Here is a 21,718-nt window from a genome sequence, read left to right on the forward strand (position 1 = left end):
AAGATTTTCTTTTTGCTGAGGAATCTGCTTACCTGTCCTTACTATGACACCTATCTACGTTGACACAGACACCAAACTTACTGGTGCTTATTGTTTACAGGTATTTAATTATTACTGATATACTGGGGGGAGGAAAAAAACCCCTAAGTATACTGAAATCAGCAGAAGTGAACCCACAACAGGTCTAGAATACACCCATCCTGTGTGTATGTTTTGCAGACAAGTAAGCAAAAGAAGAACTGCTCTTAGAAATTATTTGAGCTGTACTAATGAGAAAAGTGTGAATCTGTACAAGGAAATAAAAGACAAATGAATATAAAACTTCTGCTAGAAAATATGACCAAGATCTATGTTAGCAAACAGGATCTAATAGTGCACAGTGAAGTTAGGAGAGAAAGCCTGATAGAAATCCTGCAGAGCTGCACTGGACCGAATCTGAAAAGCACAGGTGGCAGCAGCTTCGATGCAAATGTGCCACATTTTCGTAAGACAGGGCAATTAAGTACAAAGTACCTTCTCATTTTGGGGGGAGAGTGAAAAAGGCCACAGAAGGAAGCTGGGATTTATTGAAGAGGAATACAGTTCACCCAGTGAAAATTAGGGTATGCCTGAAATACATCAGTGCTACTCTCCCTTTTGCCATCCTTTATTTCACAGGACAAAACAGAGCTCTACATGAGTTTCTATTCTAGAGAAGACAACAGTTTGTGTGACAAGGAAGGCTAGAAAAGAGCAGCACAGCTTTTGCCCAAATTCTATACTTTGTTCCAAAGCAGAGAGCTATTAAACATTTTCTGCAAGTGTTTGTAAATACAGTAAACACTTTTTAATGTGCACAAAGAATATTTTGTTTCCTTGTACAGATTCAGAGAACTCGATCAGCCACATTCTTTAGAAAGCCTCTAAGTAAGCAATGCAAGACATATATTTGGAATATGAAAGTTTAATCCTATTCATTAAAACATGACAAACTTATAATTAATTGAGAATGGAGTCAATAATGAGAACATCCTTCAATGTAATGATGCTGGTACTATCAGCTTCTAATATGGGAATATGCTGTAGAAAGTGAAGTATAATATGGAAAAATTACAAGTCAGTTTAAAAAAAGAACAGCCTGAGAGTTTTACCTTTAGTAAATCTTGAGATGCCTTAAGAATCTTTAAAACACAAATTTTAAATCCTCAAAAGTCGCATTTTTCCAGTCTTCAAATGAGATAATACATTATGTTGTTTTCCTGTGATGAGGAATAATTCAAGGTCTTACATTGTCTGATTAATCTCTCAACCAATATTTAGAAAAGGTTTCTCTTTGAGCTAATGAAACTTGACAAAAGCAATCTTCAAACTATGCTACATTCACTGATTTGTAAGATATCTCAAACTTGTGTTTTATTAAATGCAGTTTAAATTAGTAACATCTCTAAATTCACCTGCTTATGACACCACCTTAATCTTGCCAACAGTATGTAATGTAGGCAAAAAGACTGCACATGAAGATTAAAATGTTTAGGACAAGCTGGTTGTTGCTTTTTTTTTTTTTAAGGATGCAGTTTTAGTTTAAGATGGCATTCTCTATTGCTCATACTACACTGCATTTTGGGGGATAGTTGCTGATGGCATTCAGTTTACTTTTTCTAGAGAAAAGTGCCCTGATCTTACTGCATAAGGTCTCCCCAGTGATCCCTCCAAATAATTCTCATTTCTTTATCCATGGAAAGATGATAAATTTTAATATACAATCTTATGACATGCTTTGGCTTTCAGTATCAAACAGCGTCATTAGCTTAAAGGACATCACTCCAGAAAAGCAATGTTTTGAGGAGAACAACTAGTAAGGAAGCACTACAGCACTGCCAGGTAGGGATCACTGAGGGGAAGCACATAAACACCATCCCAGCATTCATCTTCACCAAGAGTGCTGGTAGTTTCCTTTCTTTCTGTGAGTGGTCACAGGCGTGCAAACAGGATTTTCCCATGGTTTGAGAATGTGTTTAAATTTGTCTGCCTGACTCAGAGCACTAAAAGAGATTCCTGGGTTAGCACAGCTAAGCAGGAATGGGGAAGAACTGTGGCAGAGATGTAAGTATTAATTCCCTACTGCAAATGTTCCAAGAGGAAATCAGGCCGCCAGCTCATTCTTCCTCTCAAGTCACACTTAAGTTCTGGACAAATAAGTTTCTGAGCTACTGACTGCCCTCTATTTCCTCCTTGCAGTTGTGTGCAACCAAGAAGCTGCATTTCTGGCAATGCCCATGATAAAATAACACAAAGCTCCATTAACAAAGCCTCACGTGTTTTAGAAGTTGCTAGTGCAAATCTTTTTGGGACTCAAGGAAGGATATTCAAATATTGGGTAACACACTCTGACTGGGAAGACTATCAATAGAGTTTCTCAATTTGTTTATATAAATGGGCCAACACTTTTAAAAGCACTTCAGAGCACTTAACTAAAGCAAACAAGCACTTGAACTTTAAATATCTAGCAAGAGAAGTCATTGACAAGTATGACTTGACTTAGTAAATTGTAATATCTTTGCAACCTTCCGTTCATACAATCTCTTCATGAAGAGAAGCACCAGGCTCCCATCTCAACTCCAGCTCTGCTCTAAGATGCAGAATGAGTGGGGTGAGGAACTGCCTAGTTCCCTTTTAGTGCTTTTTGTTAAAGCCAACAGCTTTGCTCCTTCCTATACAGGGATCGTGGGTCCATAATAGTCTTCATAAAACAGCTTCCTGATTTTGAAAACTTATTATCTCTCTTACTTGGCCCTTAAAGTAGGATTACTTCATCTTATAAACTTCAGTTCCCTGATATCCATGGTAGCTAAGCCTTGATTTGGGAATATAACATTTACCAAACACCATCCTACTAATTCCCAAAAGGTCTGGGAATAACTTTCTATGCTCAGGACTAGGGTGCCTCTGGTAAGTAGTCTCATCATCGTGCCAGTGTCATGTGCATTTTTTATATCTTCATATTTATAACACAGCTCTTCCTAGCTACTGCATTACACACAACCACAGTAGTCATTTCCTGACCAAATCAGTGTGATCTGATTCACATACACTTCTCTGCTGACAAACCAGCACCCAAATGAGTAAGACAAAAGATTTTTCTGGAGTTTGGATGGTTTGGGGTTTTTTTTAAACTGATATCTAGCTCAAGTACTAAGCTGGCCCCTATAAAAAAGAAGGTGGTGTTTAAAACAAGCATTTCTGATCCGTAACAGGTAAATATCATTCCCTAAAATCCTGCAACATATCTTGATTTTTATTCCTCTCTGAATGTGCTTTGCCCACAGTCTGCATAATGTGGCAGAAAAGAGGTGGCAGAAAAAACCTTTATTTTAACCTGGTCTTCACCATCTTAGAAAAAGGAAATAAAGTATTTTTAAGCTATATTCTGGAGCTCAATGGCCACATTGGGATTTTAGTTTGCTAGTTTTAGAGGACATGCAGCATGTTCTGGAACTGGCTACTTGGGATTTGTACTGTTTAGTCTGGTTATGAACATTCTCAAAACAGTATTTTGGTAGGAAAAAAAACCGCACAATTGATACAGCTGAAAATATGAACAACTCAGTGCTAAAGCCTCAGACTATGCAGAGTTCCTAAAAGAAACAGCTTTGAAAACTCTTTGAAATACCATGCAAGCCATAATTGGGTTTTAATGCATAAAACGGCTCAGTAATTTAAATGTTTGGAAAAGAAAACAGTCTTTGCTAGAGTTTATGAAGTGGTAAGTCTATTTCTTAGAATGATTAACTATGCAACCTGATTTTGAACACTAGCATCTCCTAGCATATGCTTTCCACAGCTGACACCATGAGAGCATACAGTTTTACCAAATTAATATTCAATTCTGATATTAGAATCCCATTCCTCACCTCCCTGCCTTGAGTAAATGCCTTGGTTTCTACAGAAGTAGTTTTACTTCCTATTCTTAAACAAGTGAAATCAGGATTAAGCTCTGCTTCTCATGCATTTTGTTCTACTGAGTGACAAATCAGATTTGTATGTGCAGGATGCATATCATGACATTTCCACTAGAAACTAACAAAAAAAAAAAAACAAACAAAAAAAACCCCCTAAACTCAGAAAATTAATGACATTAAAGGATAATACAATACTCATTCCTAACAGACCTAATAATTTAGAAAGTCCTTAAAGAGCCCATGGTTTTTGTAGAAATGAATCAAATGGCGAGATGAAATTAAAGAATAGAAGAATAAACTTAGACAAGATGACCTGCGACAGAAAAAGAGACAAAAGCAGTGAAAAGAAACAGACCCAGGAAAAGCACTATTTCACTCTAATAACAGATTCATCAACAGAATATCTGTATGCACTAACACCTAAATTGCGCATCCTGAATCCTGATCCTGAGATGGCAACTACAATATTTAAAAAAAAAAAAAACAAAAAAAAAAAACTTAAATTGCTCATTACTAGAAATAGATTGATTTGCATGAGAAAAATACAGAGTTAAGATTCCCATTCCATTTACGAATATTACGATCCTAAAATAAAGTCTGAAAGTAAGTTCTAACTCCCAGGCTAACACTTCCCTCCTGTTGGTGACAGCATCATTGCCCCTGGGACCTGGGAAATGCCATATATGGCAGCCACAGGGAACAGAATGTTTGTGTGAGCCCTGAAAACCCAAACAAGGACTCAGGAGATGAGTGTGAGAACTTGCAATTCTATCTGATATTCAAAGACAAACAAACACAGAGAAATCCAAGAGGTAAACACCATCAACAGCAAAAGGCCAGACTTTACTTATGCCCACCTGAGCAAAAGCTGTGGACATGCTCAACTTTTCTATTTTTCTGTAGCTTTTCTACCTTCAGTAAAACTTTCTGGTGCACATGGCTACTTTAAGTATATAAATGTAAAATTGGCTAAAGACACATGAGTTTACCCTGCTGCAGAAGCCAATTGCCAGAGTAAATCCAACATGGTGCATGCTGGACACATGATGATGGCTGATATTCTGCAGTCAGCACATTTCAAATTGCTTACTGGTTTTGGGTTTTAAATTGCTCACCAAAGACTAACTGCAGTTATATTTGGGTTAGGTTTTTTGGGGGGATGGGGTTGAGAGAGGGGAGTGGATGGTATTAAATTTAATAGAAACAAATCACCAAGGTATTATAAAAAGAGCAGTTAATTTACCTGCTGCTCTAGAGAATAATTCAGGAATATAAATTTTAGCTTTTCCATACCTACAGCTCTCAGCTAAACATTAGGTTTTCTGAATTGTCTTCATCCCCTGAACACTACATGTGAGAACTTAATTTTGTGTTCTAGCACTTTAGAGTTGCTTATACAGTTAAGAGCCACCTTAATGTTCCTCAAAACTATTCTGAAATACAAAACAACCCTTCGTTTTGAAGGTAAGAATCTGTCAACTTCTAGGACCTTCAGCCACTAACCCTTCTCTCATCCATAAGTGTCTAATACGTTCCCCTTTTAAACTCACTGAACACCTACAGCAGCCAAAACACATTTTTTAACATCACTAAAACGTTATCTCTGACAACCCTAGGACTCTACAAAGTTCAAGAGCAGGAGCAAAATTTGAAAGGTTGGTTTCAAGATTAAGCCTGAGCCCTTGCTGCACCTGAAGGGACACACTTCAGGAGGCAAACACCCCCCCGCTGCTGGCTGCAGTCTCCCACCCCCCGGCAGCTACAGTGTGCTTGTTGCACCAGACAAATCACAGAGGAGAGGGAGCAAACCCCCTTCATGGACTCACCATCCTTTTCTAGTCACATTCACTACGCATTGCATTAGAAAATCGTAACGGTGTTAAAATATTTTGGCAGGATTTGTTATGGCCAGATCACTCACTTCCTTTGGGACACACAAAGCCTCCTCTGGCAATGAAACAGCCCAAATGTCAGCAAATCCTATAGAACAGAAAAGGGTCTGTCAATGTAAAGCCTAAACGAATCTCCAGTTAAACAAAACAAAACAAAACTGTATAACATAAAAATGCACATACAAAAAAAAGAAACAGCCTAGAAATATGCACTTTTTATTAAGGTTTCTTTCCCACCCCTCCCACCCCCCATCACCTTCCAGAAACTTTTGAACAGCATTACAATGAATTCATCAGAAGGTGCTATTAAGAGCACAAGCTCCCTCCAAGTGTTACCAATTCATGGACAGATTAGAGGGCACATTAATAACATAGTTAATATGAAGTGTTTAGAGCCTTTACGTCGGTGACAAATACGACTCAGCCAAATTTCCTGACCATTGAGGCCACGGAGGAACAATTTGGTAGATTTCATCAACAGTTCTAATTATGTTCCTGTCAAGTCGAGAACAAAGTAATCCATAACTGGGGGGCTGCTCGGAGACAGTGCCACGTGACAGTAATTTATGCCCAGGGCCCTCGCTGTAGTTAGTGTGCACAATGCTTGACTAACAAGTGGGTTCAAAAAAAGGAATTTATTAGGGAAAACACAGCCCTCCAGCTCCGAGCAGCTCATCAGGTGCCAGCTTAGCAGGAGTTATAAGGCAAAGTCTTCTTATTTATAAAAGCATCTAAAGTCCAGACTGGCCTCAGCAGGTTTTAAACCATAGGATTTTAACCCAAGGCTTCTGCTGGAGCTAGGTAAGCCCACTGCCAAGGCCAGGATACAACCCCAGCCCCCTTTAAAATCATCTCAGTTCTTGGGACAGTGGCAGTACCACCTCAGATGCCAAGTGGTACCAATGCCCTTTTGCAGTCCTGTAAATAACACACTAATGAAAGATGCAAGGGCATTATTAGTAACAGTAAACTAAAATGTCACAATACACAAATGTGTTTCTTAACACAGCCCAACTGGGAAACAGGCTGAGAAAGGGAAAGGGAGGGGAGGAAGGTAAATGGGGGACAAGCTGTCATGTAATTTTGAGTCATTTTCCACTGTGATCTATATTGGGATACAGCTTCTATCCTTTCAAACAGGATCATTTTATATATGACACTCTTGATGCATTTCACAAAAAGGCAAGAACGTCTCCCTAGCACTCAAAGTGCAAAGCCTGGCAGCAGTCATTCAGGATCAGTTACTTGTATATGCAGTGAGATGCTAGAGAAAGTAAAACGATGCATTCCAAACATATTTAAGAACATTGTCTGTAAACAGAGGGTAAAATAACATTAGCAAAAAATTAGATCCATGTGAGAAACACAAAGTACTTAATGGGTTTTAAAGCAAAGTTTTCTGAAGGTCCTGTGTGGCCCCAGGAAGGCTGACTTCACTCACATTTCCCACTGCTAGAATGGGTACAAGTATGCAGATTTGTACCCACATGACATATCTTGCCAATGGATTTTAGACTATAAAAATGCTATTGGCTTCACTAAACTATTGCTCTTAGTTACATTTTAAATTACTAGTTGACCAGTGGCACGGAGGAAACGCAGACTGCAGAAGTACCTCTAAACCCACAGCTTCTCCTTTCACAATCTACTAAAGTTTCTTATCCAGATTTGCTTGAACTTGTACATTCTCTGATATCAAATCTAGGGACTTTCCCAGCACCTACTGAGTGGGACAGGATAGTCTCATATGACTGAAGCGTCACAGATTTACAATTACTTGCTCCAAGGATGAAAAAAAAAATATTTTAAAAGCAGTGGTGGCTTTGTAAAGAGGAAAGGGAAGAACGCAATCGTATTCTGCAGATGCAAAAAGAGAAACCTTTCTGCAAGTCAGAGAGACAGTAATTCAGAAGCCAAGCAATGCCTGGACGTTCTAATTCCCAGACTCGTGATTCAGTCACAAGACATGCTTCCTTTCCTGGTGAAATGTCATGCTGCTGCATGCTTCTGTTACAGAACACATCCTAACCAAGTGTAGCAAAAGCATGATGATCCCATTAAGTATCTAACATCTAATACCTTGTGAAAACTAATTTAGTGCTTTATCAAATCTCTAGTTTGTATGTAGAGCATAAACTGGCTACATCTGCTAATAGGGCAGATTGACCCGTCCCATATATTATCAAACCACATCAAAGTCTTCTGGAGGACGTAGCCTTAGCTACTTATTATCCCTTGCATTAACTCTCTCACTAGCTACTCAGCCAATATATTTTCCTGTAATACATCTGTCATGATTTTGCAGGGAAATCAGCAATTCTGAACAGTGCAGCAGTTAGATAACAGGACTAAACCCATCATGGTCACCTGGCTTTCCAATCTACTGCTAATTGGCATGGACAGAAGCCCTTAGAGCTGGGCTTGCACAACAGCACACCACTGCCGGGCCCCAGAGATTTGGCCTCTTAGTTAGATCTGTATTTTTAGAGCTTGAGTCATTTATGTGATTTCTTCACAATTTATTACATGCAAGAGAAATAAAGTTGGATGCCAACACCTTCAAATTTACAAGATTTTTTTTTCCTTTTGGCAGAAAAAGGTTTTATTTTGCAAGAGAACATGTGGATTAGTAATCAGGAAAAAAGTGCTAGAATATTAGTAACAATAATGTTGGCAACATTAAATACAATGAGAACATCTTTCTTGGCTTGGATGCTATGCAATCATATTCCCACGTGTTTATTTAGGGTCTTACTTGTGGCACTGTAGAATGAATTATATATCTGAAGCCATGTTTCTAGCTGTCTGGGAACTTGCATATGTGGCTAATAGAGGGTCTGGATGCTTGTTTTGTTTTAAACTAACTATTGCTACTATTTTCTGACAGATAGTGTTTGTCTTTGGACTTGGAAACCCTGAGCCATTATACAGGAGTCTCTTGCTGACCTTTCTGACCATTTAACTATCTGTCATCACTGGAATCCAGGAGTTAGTGGTGAGATATGAAAAATAAACTAAAATAACAAAATACTCCCTCTTCAAACAGAAATCCACTCAATAGAAATAAAAGATTCTTTCATATTGCATATGTGATTGTATGTAGTTCTGAAATAAAATAATATCCATCATACAACCCTAGTTCACATTTAATCCAACATTTGTTTTTCTCTTTTTATGGCTTCTCAAGCACTCTCATCTTCTTTTCCCTTCTAACTTCTGTGCCCTCATGTCTTATAACACGAATGTAAACAAGTAAAAGGCATTTAGGGGGGCATGTGGAGGTATTATTAGGCAATTTGTATAGTTTCTTGGTGATCCCTGATCCCATTGTTGATGGATCATTTTTAATCCAGAGAGTATTAAAAACTGCTTACAGCCCAGCTGTGGTTTAGTATCACCAGCAAAGGCAGGCCAATACAGTATTTTTTCTACAGAGTAAAACTTCTAACAAGTAAACTTTCAGCCAAGGGAAATAAATTAGAAAACAACAACAACAAGGCAGGCATGAGTTAAAACACCACAATTCTATGTTACTGAATTGAACTACAAGTCTTTGGAGCTTCATCCCTCCCCCTTTCCCCTCCCTCTATATTTTTCCTCTTCTGTTTTTATGTTGAAATCACAGGAACTACGCAGCCTAGCAAGGCTGTAATCACTCAGCAGGAACCTGGCACAAGCACAATGCAACCACCAGCCAGGCAGCAGCAAACTGAAGGAAATCTCTCTCTCCCTCCCCCCCAGGCTTCTTAAAAGGGGCTCGGTGTGAATGAATCTTCCCGGTAGCCACCAACAATTTCTTATTCCTTCCGAGCAATCATCAATTTCAGCATCAAGTGGTTTAGTGGCTCTACAACTGGTAGTGGCAGCGGAGTAAGCCCAGCATGCAAACGTTTTGGCTAATTTAAAACCCTTGTGCTGCCGAATCAAACATGACAAGACAACAGTAAAAAGAGAGGCTATTATCCCAAATGAGAGTCGGCGGATGGCTGGAATTGGCTTGAGTGGCAGAGACAAAAGAGGTGGAAGGAGCAGGGACAACCAGACATGATAATAGCGGATACAGCATGCACTTTCTCCCCCACCCCCAGTTCATTCACACATATCCCACCTGGAGGAAAAAAGGCAATATTTCCAAGTTTCATTGCCAGGAAGAACAAATAAACTTAAGAAGATTCGAAATAAATTAATACCTGGTAAAGCATCTGCCCCATATATATATGGGAAAATGTAACTTAAGAGATATCACCCTTTCAATAGGAACCCTAACATCCCAAAGACAAAACCTGTCATTTCCTACCTGAATTCATGTCCTGCTGCCCCAAGTTCATTCCCATGAGTTGAGAAGCAACTGAGATAGGACAGAATAACTTCAAAATGGGAATAATCTGTGGCGTGGCTACTCATGAACAGCTGCTACACACAACCAGCTCACAAAGAGCCCAGATCTCAAAGAACTGCTGGGGAGGAAATGTGGAGGGCAGAAGAATTAATTTTGTAAGGCAATCGGGAGACCACAAGCGTTCTCATGATGTTGAGAGCCATGAACCCTGGTGATGGCTTGCAGCTCACAGAATGATGACCTGTGGGATCACTGGAGAGCAAGCAAGTTGTCTTTTGCAAGATTAACAATTTAAAAGTGCTGAAATTAATTTTGTTTAATAGCTGTGGGTGCAGACTCCTTACAAAGTAGGTTGCAAGGTCAGCAAGCCTCCTAAAGCCTTTTAAAATGCAGCTTTTTATAGGGACAGTAGATTTAGGGTGGCTTAGGGCTTAAAGATCTAAAAAGCAAAAGAAGGGTAAGAGGTCATTTCCTACCACTTCCAAATCTTGGGTGAAGACATGTTCTCTGTTTTGCTTCTCACTATGATATACAATTGTTGGTATATTCAAAGCTACTTGAGGCAGTATGCATTTCTTAGTGTACACAAAGTGAAAAAAGACAAAATCAACCATGAGAACTAGATCAACCAGCACATAGCAGGCTCATCAGACTCATACTGGAACATGCCCACCTGTGTTGCAATAAAAGCAGTGGGAGATGAGAAACTAAATTTGGGAGATGAAAAAATAAATCTAGGAGACAGAGACTGGGAGGGGAAAGACAAGGACAGGGGGAGTGCTCACACCCTTGCCATCATTCAGAAATAGTTCACCTGTGATTCACATCTGCCTCCTTATACGAGATCATTACACTCTAAATTACTGTACTGTACAGAGTGTTGCAAGGAACAGCTGGGCTCAACACTAAAACCAAAACCAACCATTTAAAAGGGATGTGCTCAGCTTCACATCCTAGTACATGTGAACTATTGCTCTCAACACAACAGAATCTGCCAATTACTGCTCCCTTCTAGGACACTTTTGTCCTACATTTTTGCCAACAGCATCCAACTAACTGCACAGGTTAGTGTGTGCCAGTCTGGGAAATAGAGGGAATGAATTCTGCACCACTGTGTAAGATGGTCTGAATTTGCTGAAATTAAGCAACACTGCCTTGAAAAACACTTGCATTGCATGCAGGTGGACCTGTGTGAAAGGTGGACTCTGAATTTAAAGACCAGTCCAACCTCAAAAAAGCATGTATCCCTACACAAAGAAACATTCCATATGTATAGAAACCCACTTGGTCTTGCAAACGTATTCAGGGAACCCAGAACCCCAGGGGGGTTCACAAAGGGTACAGCACATGGGTTTGTTTCATCCTGCCCCCTTCTTTTAAATCTTTTTCCCCATAACATGAAGGAAACATGGGGCTAAGTTTTCAAAGCAAAACCAAAACCAGTAACACTCCAAGCATCAGGCATGCCAGCTGTTCCTGGAAAGCCCACCCTGGGGACAGGTAAGTGTCACCCAACAGAGAAATCTGTGTCACCCAGCTACACAGGCACGCAGAAACCCTCCAGCTTTTGCAGCGTGTTACTTCGTTACTGTGATCCTGCAGACAGAGGGGCCCCTTCCCTGGCAGTGAGGTAACTGATGGTCATTAGGGAGGACAGAATTAATTCTGCTGTGAGCCTGGTGCTGACAGTGGCCAGAGCAAACACACCAGCCATTTTTCTCAGTCTCTTCCACAGGGAGTTGGAACAAAGAAAGGAGCTCTGGGGAAATACTGAAGGCATTACAAGAAAATAATTTTAGATGCATATGAATAGTGCCACCAAACACTGTATGCTTTCAGGCTGACATATGCTAGTGTATATGGTGTTTGTTTAGTTTTTTCATCTCAAAGTCGAATTCATATCCTCAAACAGCACTCCAAGACAAGTCTGGTTCACAGTTCAGCAAGGAACTGCTTAAAAGGCAAGCATGATACAGGTCCTTAGGGCACCTCATCCATCCTGCACTTGGATGGCATTCTCCACCAAGGGACCCCATTAGGAAGGAAGGGCAAACTGAAATCCTAACCCAAAGCAGCCTGAAACAGCACCAGCATACTTGTGTAGCAGCGATGGATGAGCCTCCATTTGTCTTCAAAGCATGGGAAGCCAATATATCTGCTTCAGAGCAAACTCAACTTTACTTCCCAACCTTGTAGTGTACTTAAAGCCAAAATGTATATGATCTTTCTATCTGTGGATAAGGCAGCAAAGAAATGTCACTCAAGACTCCAATTAAACAGATTGGAAGTGATGCACTTCCAGTGCAACTCCATGCAGCAAAACACCCTGAGATGCACTGTTTAAAATCAATTGCCCAAGAAGGCATTGCCACGAGCTACAAACAGTTTCCTTTCCCCTCCACACAATGGAATAAACCAGAAGCATCTTATGCTAGTATAAACTTGCTGGAAAATGCAGTTGCTGTAGGAATGCTATCAATACCAGAAGTATCACAGGTCCTACTCTCCCTGCAGAAGGTTTGGCCCTTCCAAGCAGGAAGAAACAATATGTTTGTTCTGTGGCCAAAGTAATTATAGGCTTGTGTATATTGCTTTATATTTCTCTTCTCATAAAAGAGCTTTGTATTGGTGTTGAACAAGCCGAGTTATGAGACTGGAAGTCTCCAACCTAAACATAGGTCTGGCAGAAGTAGAAAGAGCTTCACTCACTTCAGGAAAGATGATTCTATGTATGCCAAGACTGAACATGGCCAAATAGTCAATACTGCCCATTAAAATATTTAAGCTTAAACAGTGTAATTCCCCCATGGATAATATATTAAAGTATATATTTTTAGACTTCTCTTCACATTAGTGTAGCAACGATATAAAATTGCAGGAGGAACTCATATTCTTCTTCCATGGGGGCAGCTCTAAAGGAGAACACAGATTCAAACACTGCGACATGAAATATGCTTGATAGAATATTATATTTTTGAAAGCTGGTTACCTGCTTATAGGAATCTCTATCCAGGGCTCTTATTTACAGTTCAGGGGTATCTATTTTTCCAGGTTAAATACTTCTGTACCAGGAACAATGCACCAAGTGCAATGAGAGAAGACCACCATAACCAATACACACTGCAGTTCAAAGGGACCAGCCAGAGAGCTGCTGGGAGCACATGTATTTCTTGTGCTCCAGCCAGGAGCTTAAACCTAAAGGTGACCCTGTCCTGGTGTAGCACCATATCACCTCTAGCACCAATTAGGCTGACCAGAACTGGATCTATCTGCCTACCTATTCAGTTCATATCAGGAAAAAAAGGAGAGAGAAAAAAAGAGAGGGGGAAAAAGCAAGCAAGGTCAGGCACTTACGTATGAGCCACATATCTTGTATGAGTAACAGCAACAGGGACCCAAATCCCCAAAGCAGCACCAGAAACTGCCTCCTGCTCAATTCGCAATTAATATCAACAACTCATCTCATTCCAAATGACAGTTCTCTTCCTGTCTGTATTTAAAATCAAAAATATCTCCCACAAAAAGGCTTTCCATATATCTGTATTTACTGTCTCCAAAGCCAGCAAGAAGGCTAGTCTAGGTATTCTGCCAATTTACAAAACCTAAGTAGTGTGGATGGAGAGATGTGTTCTCTGCCATGCTAAGGAAACTCACAGGGTGTCATCCTATGTGACTACAAAATCCTTATGGATGAGATGTCTAACAAGACTGTCCCAAACCTCACATTTAAACTCTGCCTCAAAATTTTTACCTTTTGTTCCCTATATGGCAGACTTTGAACTGGTCCTGACCAGCAGGACAGTGGAGGAAATTCAAGAGGCACACTCTTCCATCTGCTTCTCCTTGTGATCAAACATTTCTCACAAAACAAATATGTTCCTCAAAAGCTTTTTTTTTGACTCAACCTGTAAAGTTCTAAAGATCTCATAAAAAGTCTCCACAGCCTAGAAGATGACAATGAAACGTGAAGTCAAACCACCTCCTCACCATTGGTGACCTAAGTCAGACAGCTTTGGCTGCAAATGGTCTCCATGAGCTTCTGCCTCTGTGTGACACAGATAAAAAGAGGTTGCTCTTTCTCTGAGACACCAAAAATGTCAGATTCCACGCCTTATTTTTAACACACACATAGGCAGTGAATACTAATTTTACTTAAATCATTGCCATACCCAAGATTATTAAGCATTATTAAGATTATTAACATTAAGCCATGGTCAAGACACCTGATATTATTCGCTTCACCTCAACATCTTCCCTTCTAACAATCACAAGCCCAAGAGACACCATACCCATAATGGTTTTCCTAAAAAGACTCCAATCAATCTGACACCTGTTGCAATGCTCAGAAAACTAGAAAACTTATTATTTTCATTGGGGAGAAAAAAAAAAAAAAGGCAACCTTGCAGTCCCCTTTGAACTTCTGTCTGTACCACTGGGATACACACACTCAATATCAGGAAAAGAAGCACTAGGAGGGCTTTTATGATGTACTACACAAAAAAAAGAAAGGGGAAAAAAGTGTTACAAAATGTCCTGTTCCTATTCAGCTAATATTTTTATTTTTACATAAAGCCTCCTTTTGTTATAAAAAATGTCCCATTATTTTCAACAGGATTTTGGGTTTAGTCTATGTAGAGGATTTTTCGACCAGCCTTTATTGCAGCAGTTAAGCACATTAAGAATATTGAGGCAATTAATCAAAGCACTCTGATTAAAAAAATAAAAAAGTTTTTAAAAAAATCAAGAAAACCTGAAGCTCAAGGAAAAAAAAACAGGGTAGTAAACACTGAATTAATTTTTTTTTGTCTCTTTTCCCTCAGGCATGTAGAGCAGTCATTAGGGAACAGTCCAAAGGAGCTGAGGAAACACATTATTAGTAAAGCATGGCCTTGTTACCATTTTGAGGGAGGGTGGTGCTGTTTTGGTTTGGGGCTTTCTTTTTGGGTTTTGGGTTTTTTTCTACTTTTCCCTTTCATATAGGGATGAAGCACACACAGAGTTTTGGGACCTGACTGTGTTATGGAGCAGGAATGATGTGCCTTCAGCCCTGCTCCACAAACCATTCCATCAGCAGAAGTCTCCAGCAGGTCGGAGACGGACTAACTTTTCCAAGGTATTAAATTAAAAGATGTTGAATTAAGTTAAACGCCCCACATTGAACTGACATTTCCCTTTTTTAATGCAAGCTAAGATTGATGAAAAATACCACTTATCTACATTAAGGGTCAAAATATCCAGCAAAAGAAGCCTCTGGTTCAGCGCGTCAGAGCAAAGTCAGTCTTACATAATCCGGGGACCAGAACGCGGATCACATTCTGATGATCCAATTAATGGTGGGATACTCTGCAATCAGCCAGGAAGCAAGGCCCCTAACAGATTGTGGGGCTGTAACATCAATTTCTTAAGTGCATTTAAAGGATTACAAATGTTAGTCCTGGCTTGAGATTGAAACACCTATTGAGGTGCTCTGAACCACATTACAGTAATTGGGTACCTGAATTAATGCCATTTCTTCTGATGGGCGAGTTGAATACATCGGAATTACAGACTTCTTTTGCTGTGTTTCACTTTCAGCCTTTTTCTTCTTATTCTTAGAGCATAAATCTGAGGCAGAATATATCCTTTTTTTTAAATCTAGATAGTTTTAATTACAGCCCCGAGGCACCCAAATACTGTCCTAATTTCACCTTCTGGATTGTTTGGGTGCACTTTTAAAAATATTTTATTTTGCTTATTGTTTTACCATGCTATGACATCAAGATGGGAATTATTTTTTTTTTTGAAGCTTCAGGGGTAAGGGGAAATAGGCTGCTGAGACACGGAGAAAGAAAAGTCTGTCTTTTCCTTCCTATATCCCTCTTCCACTATGTAAACCTTTTTATGCATGCACCAGATACCATTTGCAGTTTTGCACCTCTAGAGAGCTAGAACTAGGGCTGCCTCAATTAGTCTTCTATTCCTTCTGAGGTCAGTTCAAGTAAAGGTCTCCATCATATCAAACTGGCAGGAATGCTAACTACCTGGGTATTTCAGACCATAGAGGGTTCAGCTAAAGAGCTTAAAAACCATATAGCTGCTTTCAAGAGTATTCAGAGAACATACAGCATAAAGCTGTATTTGTGTGCCACAGACAAAATTCAGTCGGTGTTTTAAAATCTGAAATAGGTTATGGCACAGGTTTGTTTGTATGGCTTTTCAGCCAGGCAGTGTCTCTGTTAGACCACAGTACAGAGCATATAGGACACATGCATTTTCCTCTTGGATCATCTGAGTTTTGATAATTAGAATTTAAACGGGGAACTCCATCCATTTTTGTCCTCAGCAGCTGTGGCACTGACATTTCAGCGACCTCGGCGGTGATTTCTCACTTGCAGCTAACTGGAATGTACACAACCATGATATAATGCCCACGCTGTGAAAAAAGAGGTGAGAAACAGAGCATGGTATTCCAAATATTCCAGTCTGCTCTGTACATTTCATTTATCTGGTTACAGCACATCAGGCTCAGATATTGGTTTAATTACTTTTTTTTTGAGGTCTTATTAGTGATTAGTTGTAAATCTATATACACATGCATACTTTAATTCTCATGTATTATATATCCTTTCTGAGGTATGTGAACTTTTTGTTTTATACTCAAGATTCTGTAAAGAAACTATAATGATGCAGTGATTCTGCTTTAAATTTGGTTTTGCTTAAGATAACTGTAAACAGCAAAGATACAGGAGCTATTTATCTTTGCTGCTGGTTAAGAGGAAATTGTAGCATATACCTTAGGGGAGCTAAGGAAGCACAATGATTTAACAAGCATATGAAGGAATGAGACAGCTTCTAATTCAATAACAGAAGTTTCCGATGCTCAAGAAAAAGCAGTTTGCATGGTTTAGTCAGATAGTCTTCCACAGTTAAACACTTTATTTTATTTTTAAATCTATCTCCCACCACGTAAGAACTGTAAGATTTAGGAGGGGTCACTGGGGACCTTTCAGCTGTGCTCCTTCTTTCTCTTAAATAGTCTTGAATGTTCCTTAATTTCCCATTTCCATTAATATGGGATATTCCTAGAGTTTAGAAATAACCACTCTGAAACACAAGAAAACCTATAAACTGTCTCCACATAAGACAGGATTAATCAGAGGACAAAATGGTTTCATTGTAAGGGCCAAACGTTGAAGCAGGGCATAAGGTTTTTCAAAAAGTGCCTTGCACATTTCAGCAACAGTTTCAGAGTGGTTTTTGACTCATTAGATGGTGCTGGCTGAAATGATTTACATACAGATGATGACAATGCAGACCCCAAGGACTAGTTAGCTGTTTAGCCGCATATACATTTCATATAACCACTTCCATACATCTAGTTTTAAATTCATTAACAAAAATTAATTGCTACCCAGTGGTCTACATTACACTGCACACAGCTTCAATACACTTTCTAAATTACTGCTTTCTGTCACTCCTCCCAGCAATCTTACAGACAAGTTAAACTTTACTGCCTTGAAGGCACTGACGACCAATTTGTAGCAAAGCTAGCAGTTAAGTTAGTGAGAAATAACAACTGAACTTCAGGAAATTTGTCTTGTTTTTAATATCCTATTAATATTTTGGAATAACAGAAAACTTTCTCCTTTACTCCCTCCCTCCTGTGCAGAGGCACAGTGATATCATGAGGGCTCCCCTGCAGAGACACCAGCAATAACAGCTCCAACACACTCAGAAAGCCCTGATCTCACTAGCATTCATCTTGGAGTCAATTCAAAGTTTACTGAAGCCATAAGGAAACTTTGCATTAGCTTCAGCATTCTTCAGTTCAGAACTTCCAGTCCTATTGCCCCCACTTCTCCCCGAACCCTAAGTGAGCTCTGCTGTGTGAGCATTAATTACGTTGTTATTGTGGCATACCCAGCATGAAGTGACTCATGATAACGTCCAAATGTCTATTTTTTTATGGCTTGGGTAAGGAGAAAAAAGTTATTTTTCATAAGTAATTAACAAAAATTAGTCTTGGGTTTTTACAGATGCATAATGATTAGGACCCAAGGGGGAGGTTAGGTTCACTTTTTAGTAATAACATTTAATGGATAAAAAAAAGAAAAGTCTTTCCACACTCTTTCCATCATATTTCCCAAATATTTACAGTGTACACCTCGGGTTTGAAATAAGCCAGGGAGAATTAATGCATTGCTTACACTTGGAATCCGAGGTGGCCCCGTCCCAGCAGGGCAGTACAATGTGCTGTATCTTTCCCTTCTCAGCACTTATCTTAATCTTAATAACTAGCCAGACAACTGACTCCAGAGTCCTGGGCTTATCGACTGGAATTTGTCACATGCACACAAGAGAAGACAAGAAATGCATTATATAACAATGCCATACAAACCATTATCTTTTAATATTTAAAAGTATGTATTCAAAGTCTGATATGAGCCCATTTTGGTTGAACTCAATTCCACTGGTTGTTATTAAATTTGATAGCAAATGAACAAAAATACACTTGTAATGTATTTATCTGCAGAAGAGTTTATTTGCAACAGATCAAAAGGCTGCTTCTTACTGCATTTTAGCTACTGCTATCAAATGCAATCTGCTTTTTAAACACACTTTGATATGGGAAGACTATTTTCAAAACAGGTTAATAGGAAATATATATATTTTTTTTTCCCCAGGTCTCCCAAGAAATACCCAGAGCACAAACAGAAAGTCTATTGCGCCCTCACTGTGTGTCTACAGAATGATTTCTTTGAAACAAGTTTATACAAGCAAGAGGAACACCACTCCAACTGCAGCCACCAGGCACTTGGACCATGCTCTTAAAGTTATCATACAGACATGAATTTTGGTTCTGGTGTCTCACACAAAAGGGTATTTTTCACCAGGAGGCAGAGGCACATGTGAACCACAGCACCGGGGGTACTCTCTGCTGTAAGGCTGCTCTCCTGAGAGGATTTTCCTGCTTCTCCCTGCACCTCCATGGTAAAAACTCTGTGAGAATCTGCACAAGGTGGTGAGGGGGGAGCAGAGGCACACAGAGAATAATGCTTAGGAGCCCACTCTAGCAGAAAGAGGGGAAAGGACAATGGTTTTAAGCACACACCCTCTCAGTATTCCCTCTCCCTCTGCCTGCAAAAGCGTAAGAGAGGATGGGTACTTCACCCACTGGAATTATTAACATGCACATGAAGTGGGAATATACGAAATGAATACAAGTTAACAAAGATGCTGTAAATTCACTCCTCTCTTCTGCTTGATTTGCTCTAAACCCAGCCTATATAGCACCCCTCATGCCAAGTATTACACCCTTGGTAATGGGGTTCACCCAACACAAGATACCAGAGTTGCACTCAGACTCATTGCTACTGCCAGATTTTTCCAAATATCTTTTCCATATTGAAAACTTTTGAAGATTACTCTAGGCCAATCTTTGTGTTAAATCACAAACCATAGTGAATCAATTAGTTAATCAATCCCATAAGGCAATCAATTAACATGAACTAAGAAATCCCTGAGCAGACATATTCTCGTGTGAAGAAAGGTCACCCACTGGGGCCTTTATATGTCTGTTCATATTAGTTTAAGCCCTGATTTAGAAGGAGAAATTTTCCTCTGATAACAGTTCTTTGTATTGATGTGTCAGCACAGACACCTAGGCTCCGTGTACGTCTGGCAGAGAGCGTCTCTATTTTACCCGTGTAATAACTAGAGGCCACTTTCAGAAGAGGGAATCTGAGATTTGTGCTCTGATGCGGTGAGAGACGAGTCCTCTTTCGGTGCCACTGAAAGGACTTTGCACCAGGCTTTGAAACAGCACCTGACCAAAAGAGGAAATGGGGCTTTTTCAGGCACACACCTCAAAAACTGCAAGTGCAAGCAAATTCGCCATCACCCCCAAACACTGAATCAATATCTTGCATCTATGTGGTAGTTCTCACTCAGGGATGACTCACAATTCAGTGATAAATCCATTCATTCAGATTTGCAGCTGACCTGCAGCCCAAGAAGTTGAGGTCATCTCTGTACATCAGCTGGGAAAGCTGGAATTTTGGGTGGGAGGAAGCAAAGCCACCAGCACACACAAGGCCCCACATCCATATCATGGTAAAACAGAAGCTTCAGCAGAAGCAGAGGTGCTTCAGCAGACAGAGGCGGTGGGCACCATGAATTCTGTGAAATGGATGTCAGGCCTGCAGAATTCTGCTTGGTGCTGCAGGTCACCCCATCACTGCTGGTTGTTTGGACAGGGGCTGTCCTATGAAGCTGCTCAGTAGCACAAGTCTCTGTGCAGGTAGCTAAGGAATGTGGCACCTGGTCTTGAACACCTCCAAAATCTGCCACAAGTTCAATGTCCCTTCTGCAGCACTCCTCCTCCACTAAACAAACTATACACTTAGCAGCAAACAGGGTATCAAATGAAAGCTGGCACTGCTCTTGTAATCATAGCCAGAGTCAGGGGGAGAAAGAAAGACGCCTGGAACAGTGGAGAATTGGCCTATCTTGGGATGGGGGGGAAAAAATGCAAAGGTATGAAAATGTATTCAACAATGCTCTCAGTGCTCAGATCCAGCGGTGACAGGGCTATAAGCAGATGCATTAGGCTGGAAATATATCAAGGTTAGATTAAGCTGCAGAGTTTCCATTTTATTAATGGTCTTCAATCTGACTCCTTAATAAAATGGAAACCATTTGTAAAATTTTGATCAGAATCCACACTTAGTGTTCAAGTGCTTGCAACCTTTGGGTATATTCAGGAACAGATTTCAAAAAATCCATGCCTAAAAATGAAGGTGAGGGAGGAGATGAGGAGAAAATGACTCGAGGTGAATCATACCTTGGAGTGAATTACTATGCAAACTGTGAATTAGGCTAAATAAAGAAATCATTGGGACAGCAGGGTTTGTTTTTTTTCCACAAATCACAGAGATACTGCAGTGGTCCAGCATATCTGCCACAGTGGTGTAACCAGAAGAGTAAATATCTAAGATGGCTATATTTAAATATTGTCCTCAATGCCATATTAGAGCTACTGGAGTGTTGCTTTGAACAGGAAAGCATGAGAGGCCAATGGACTAAAGAAGGAGCAGGAACTGCAATTAATACAATGCTGTATCATTATCAATTCATTCAAGTTTCTTCTCAGCTGCTGACAGAGAAAGAAGAAAGAAAGGTTTTACCTAACAGCTACTGGAGAAGGAAGTGTTGTTGGATAAAATAAAGTTGACAGGAAAAAACATCACTGGAAATATCACACCACAGTTCCATCTCCTATGCAAAAGAGAGCCTGCATAGAAAAAGTAGAAGTTCACACTTCTAACATAAACACACTTCTGATATTTATATGAGCCATATAATTAATTTCATTTAATAGCAATCCTGACAGAAAGGCAAAGGCAAAAAAATTTTGCCAGTGCATATGCTGTGCTGCTGCACTTCTTCTATTTGAAACTCAAAGGAAAATAACTGTTATAATATGGCAGGCTGTGGGTTAATTCACTATAAGTTACACATAGATTTCTAAAATAATTTCAGGTAGCCTTTTTCTCTGGTGAGTGATCAAA

At 39.8% G+C, this 21,718-nt stretch overlaps 1 protein-coding gene across 20 annotated transcripts in view; it reads right to left on the minus strand.

Moving 5' to 3' along the window:
• Positions 1 to 21,718, minus strand: part of ESRRG (estrogen related receptor gamma) — a 389,280-nt gene that overhangs the window by 219,753 nt on the left and 147,809 nt on the right. For 8 of the 20 annotated variants that reach the window (XM_039697940.1, XM_039697941.1, XM_039697946.1 and 5 more), the window contains one exon: positions 5,765 to 5,918. The exons of 8 other annotated variants lie outside the window; for them this stretch is intronic. In XM_039697940.1, coding sequence (XP_039553874.1) covers positions 5,765 to 5,799 — 35 coding nt within the window. In that variant the 5' untranslated portion in view covers positions 5,800 to 5,918. The remainder of the gene's footprint in view (positions 1 to 5,764; positions 5,919 to 21,718) is intronic. 4 more of the 20 variants (XM_039697953.1, XM_039697950.1, XM_039697947.1 and 1 more) reach the window with 1 other exon arrangement.

The sequence above is a fragment of the Passer montanus genome, unplaced genomic scaffold, assembly GCF_014805655.1.
Source record: "Passer montanus isolate IOZ18808 unplaced genomic scaffold, ASM1480565v1 scaffold12, whole genome shotgun sequence".
Taxonomy (NCBI): domain Eukaryota; kingdom Metazoa; phylum Chordata; class Aves; order Passeriformes; family Passeridae; genus Passer; species Passer montanus.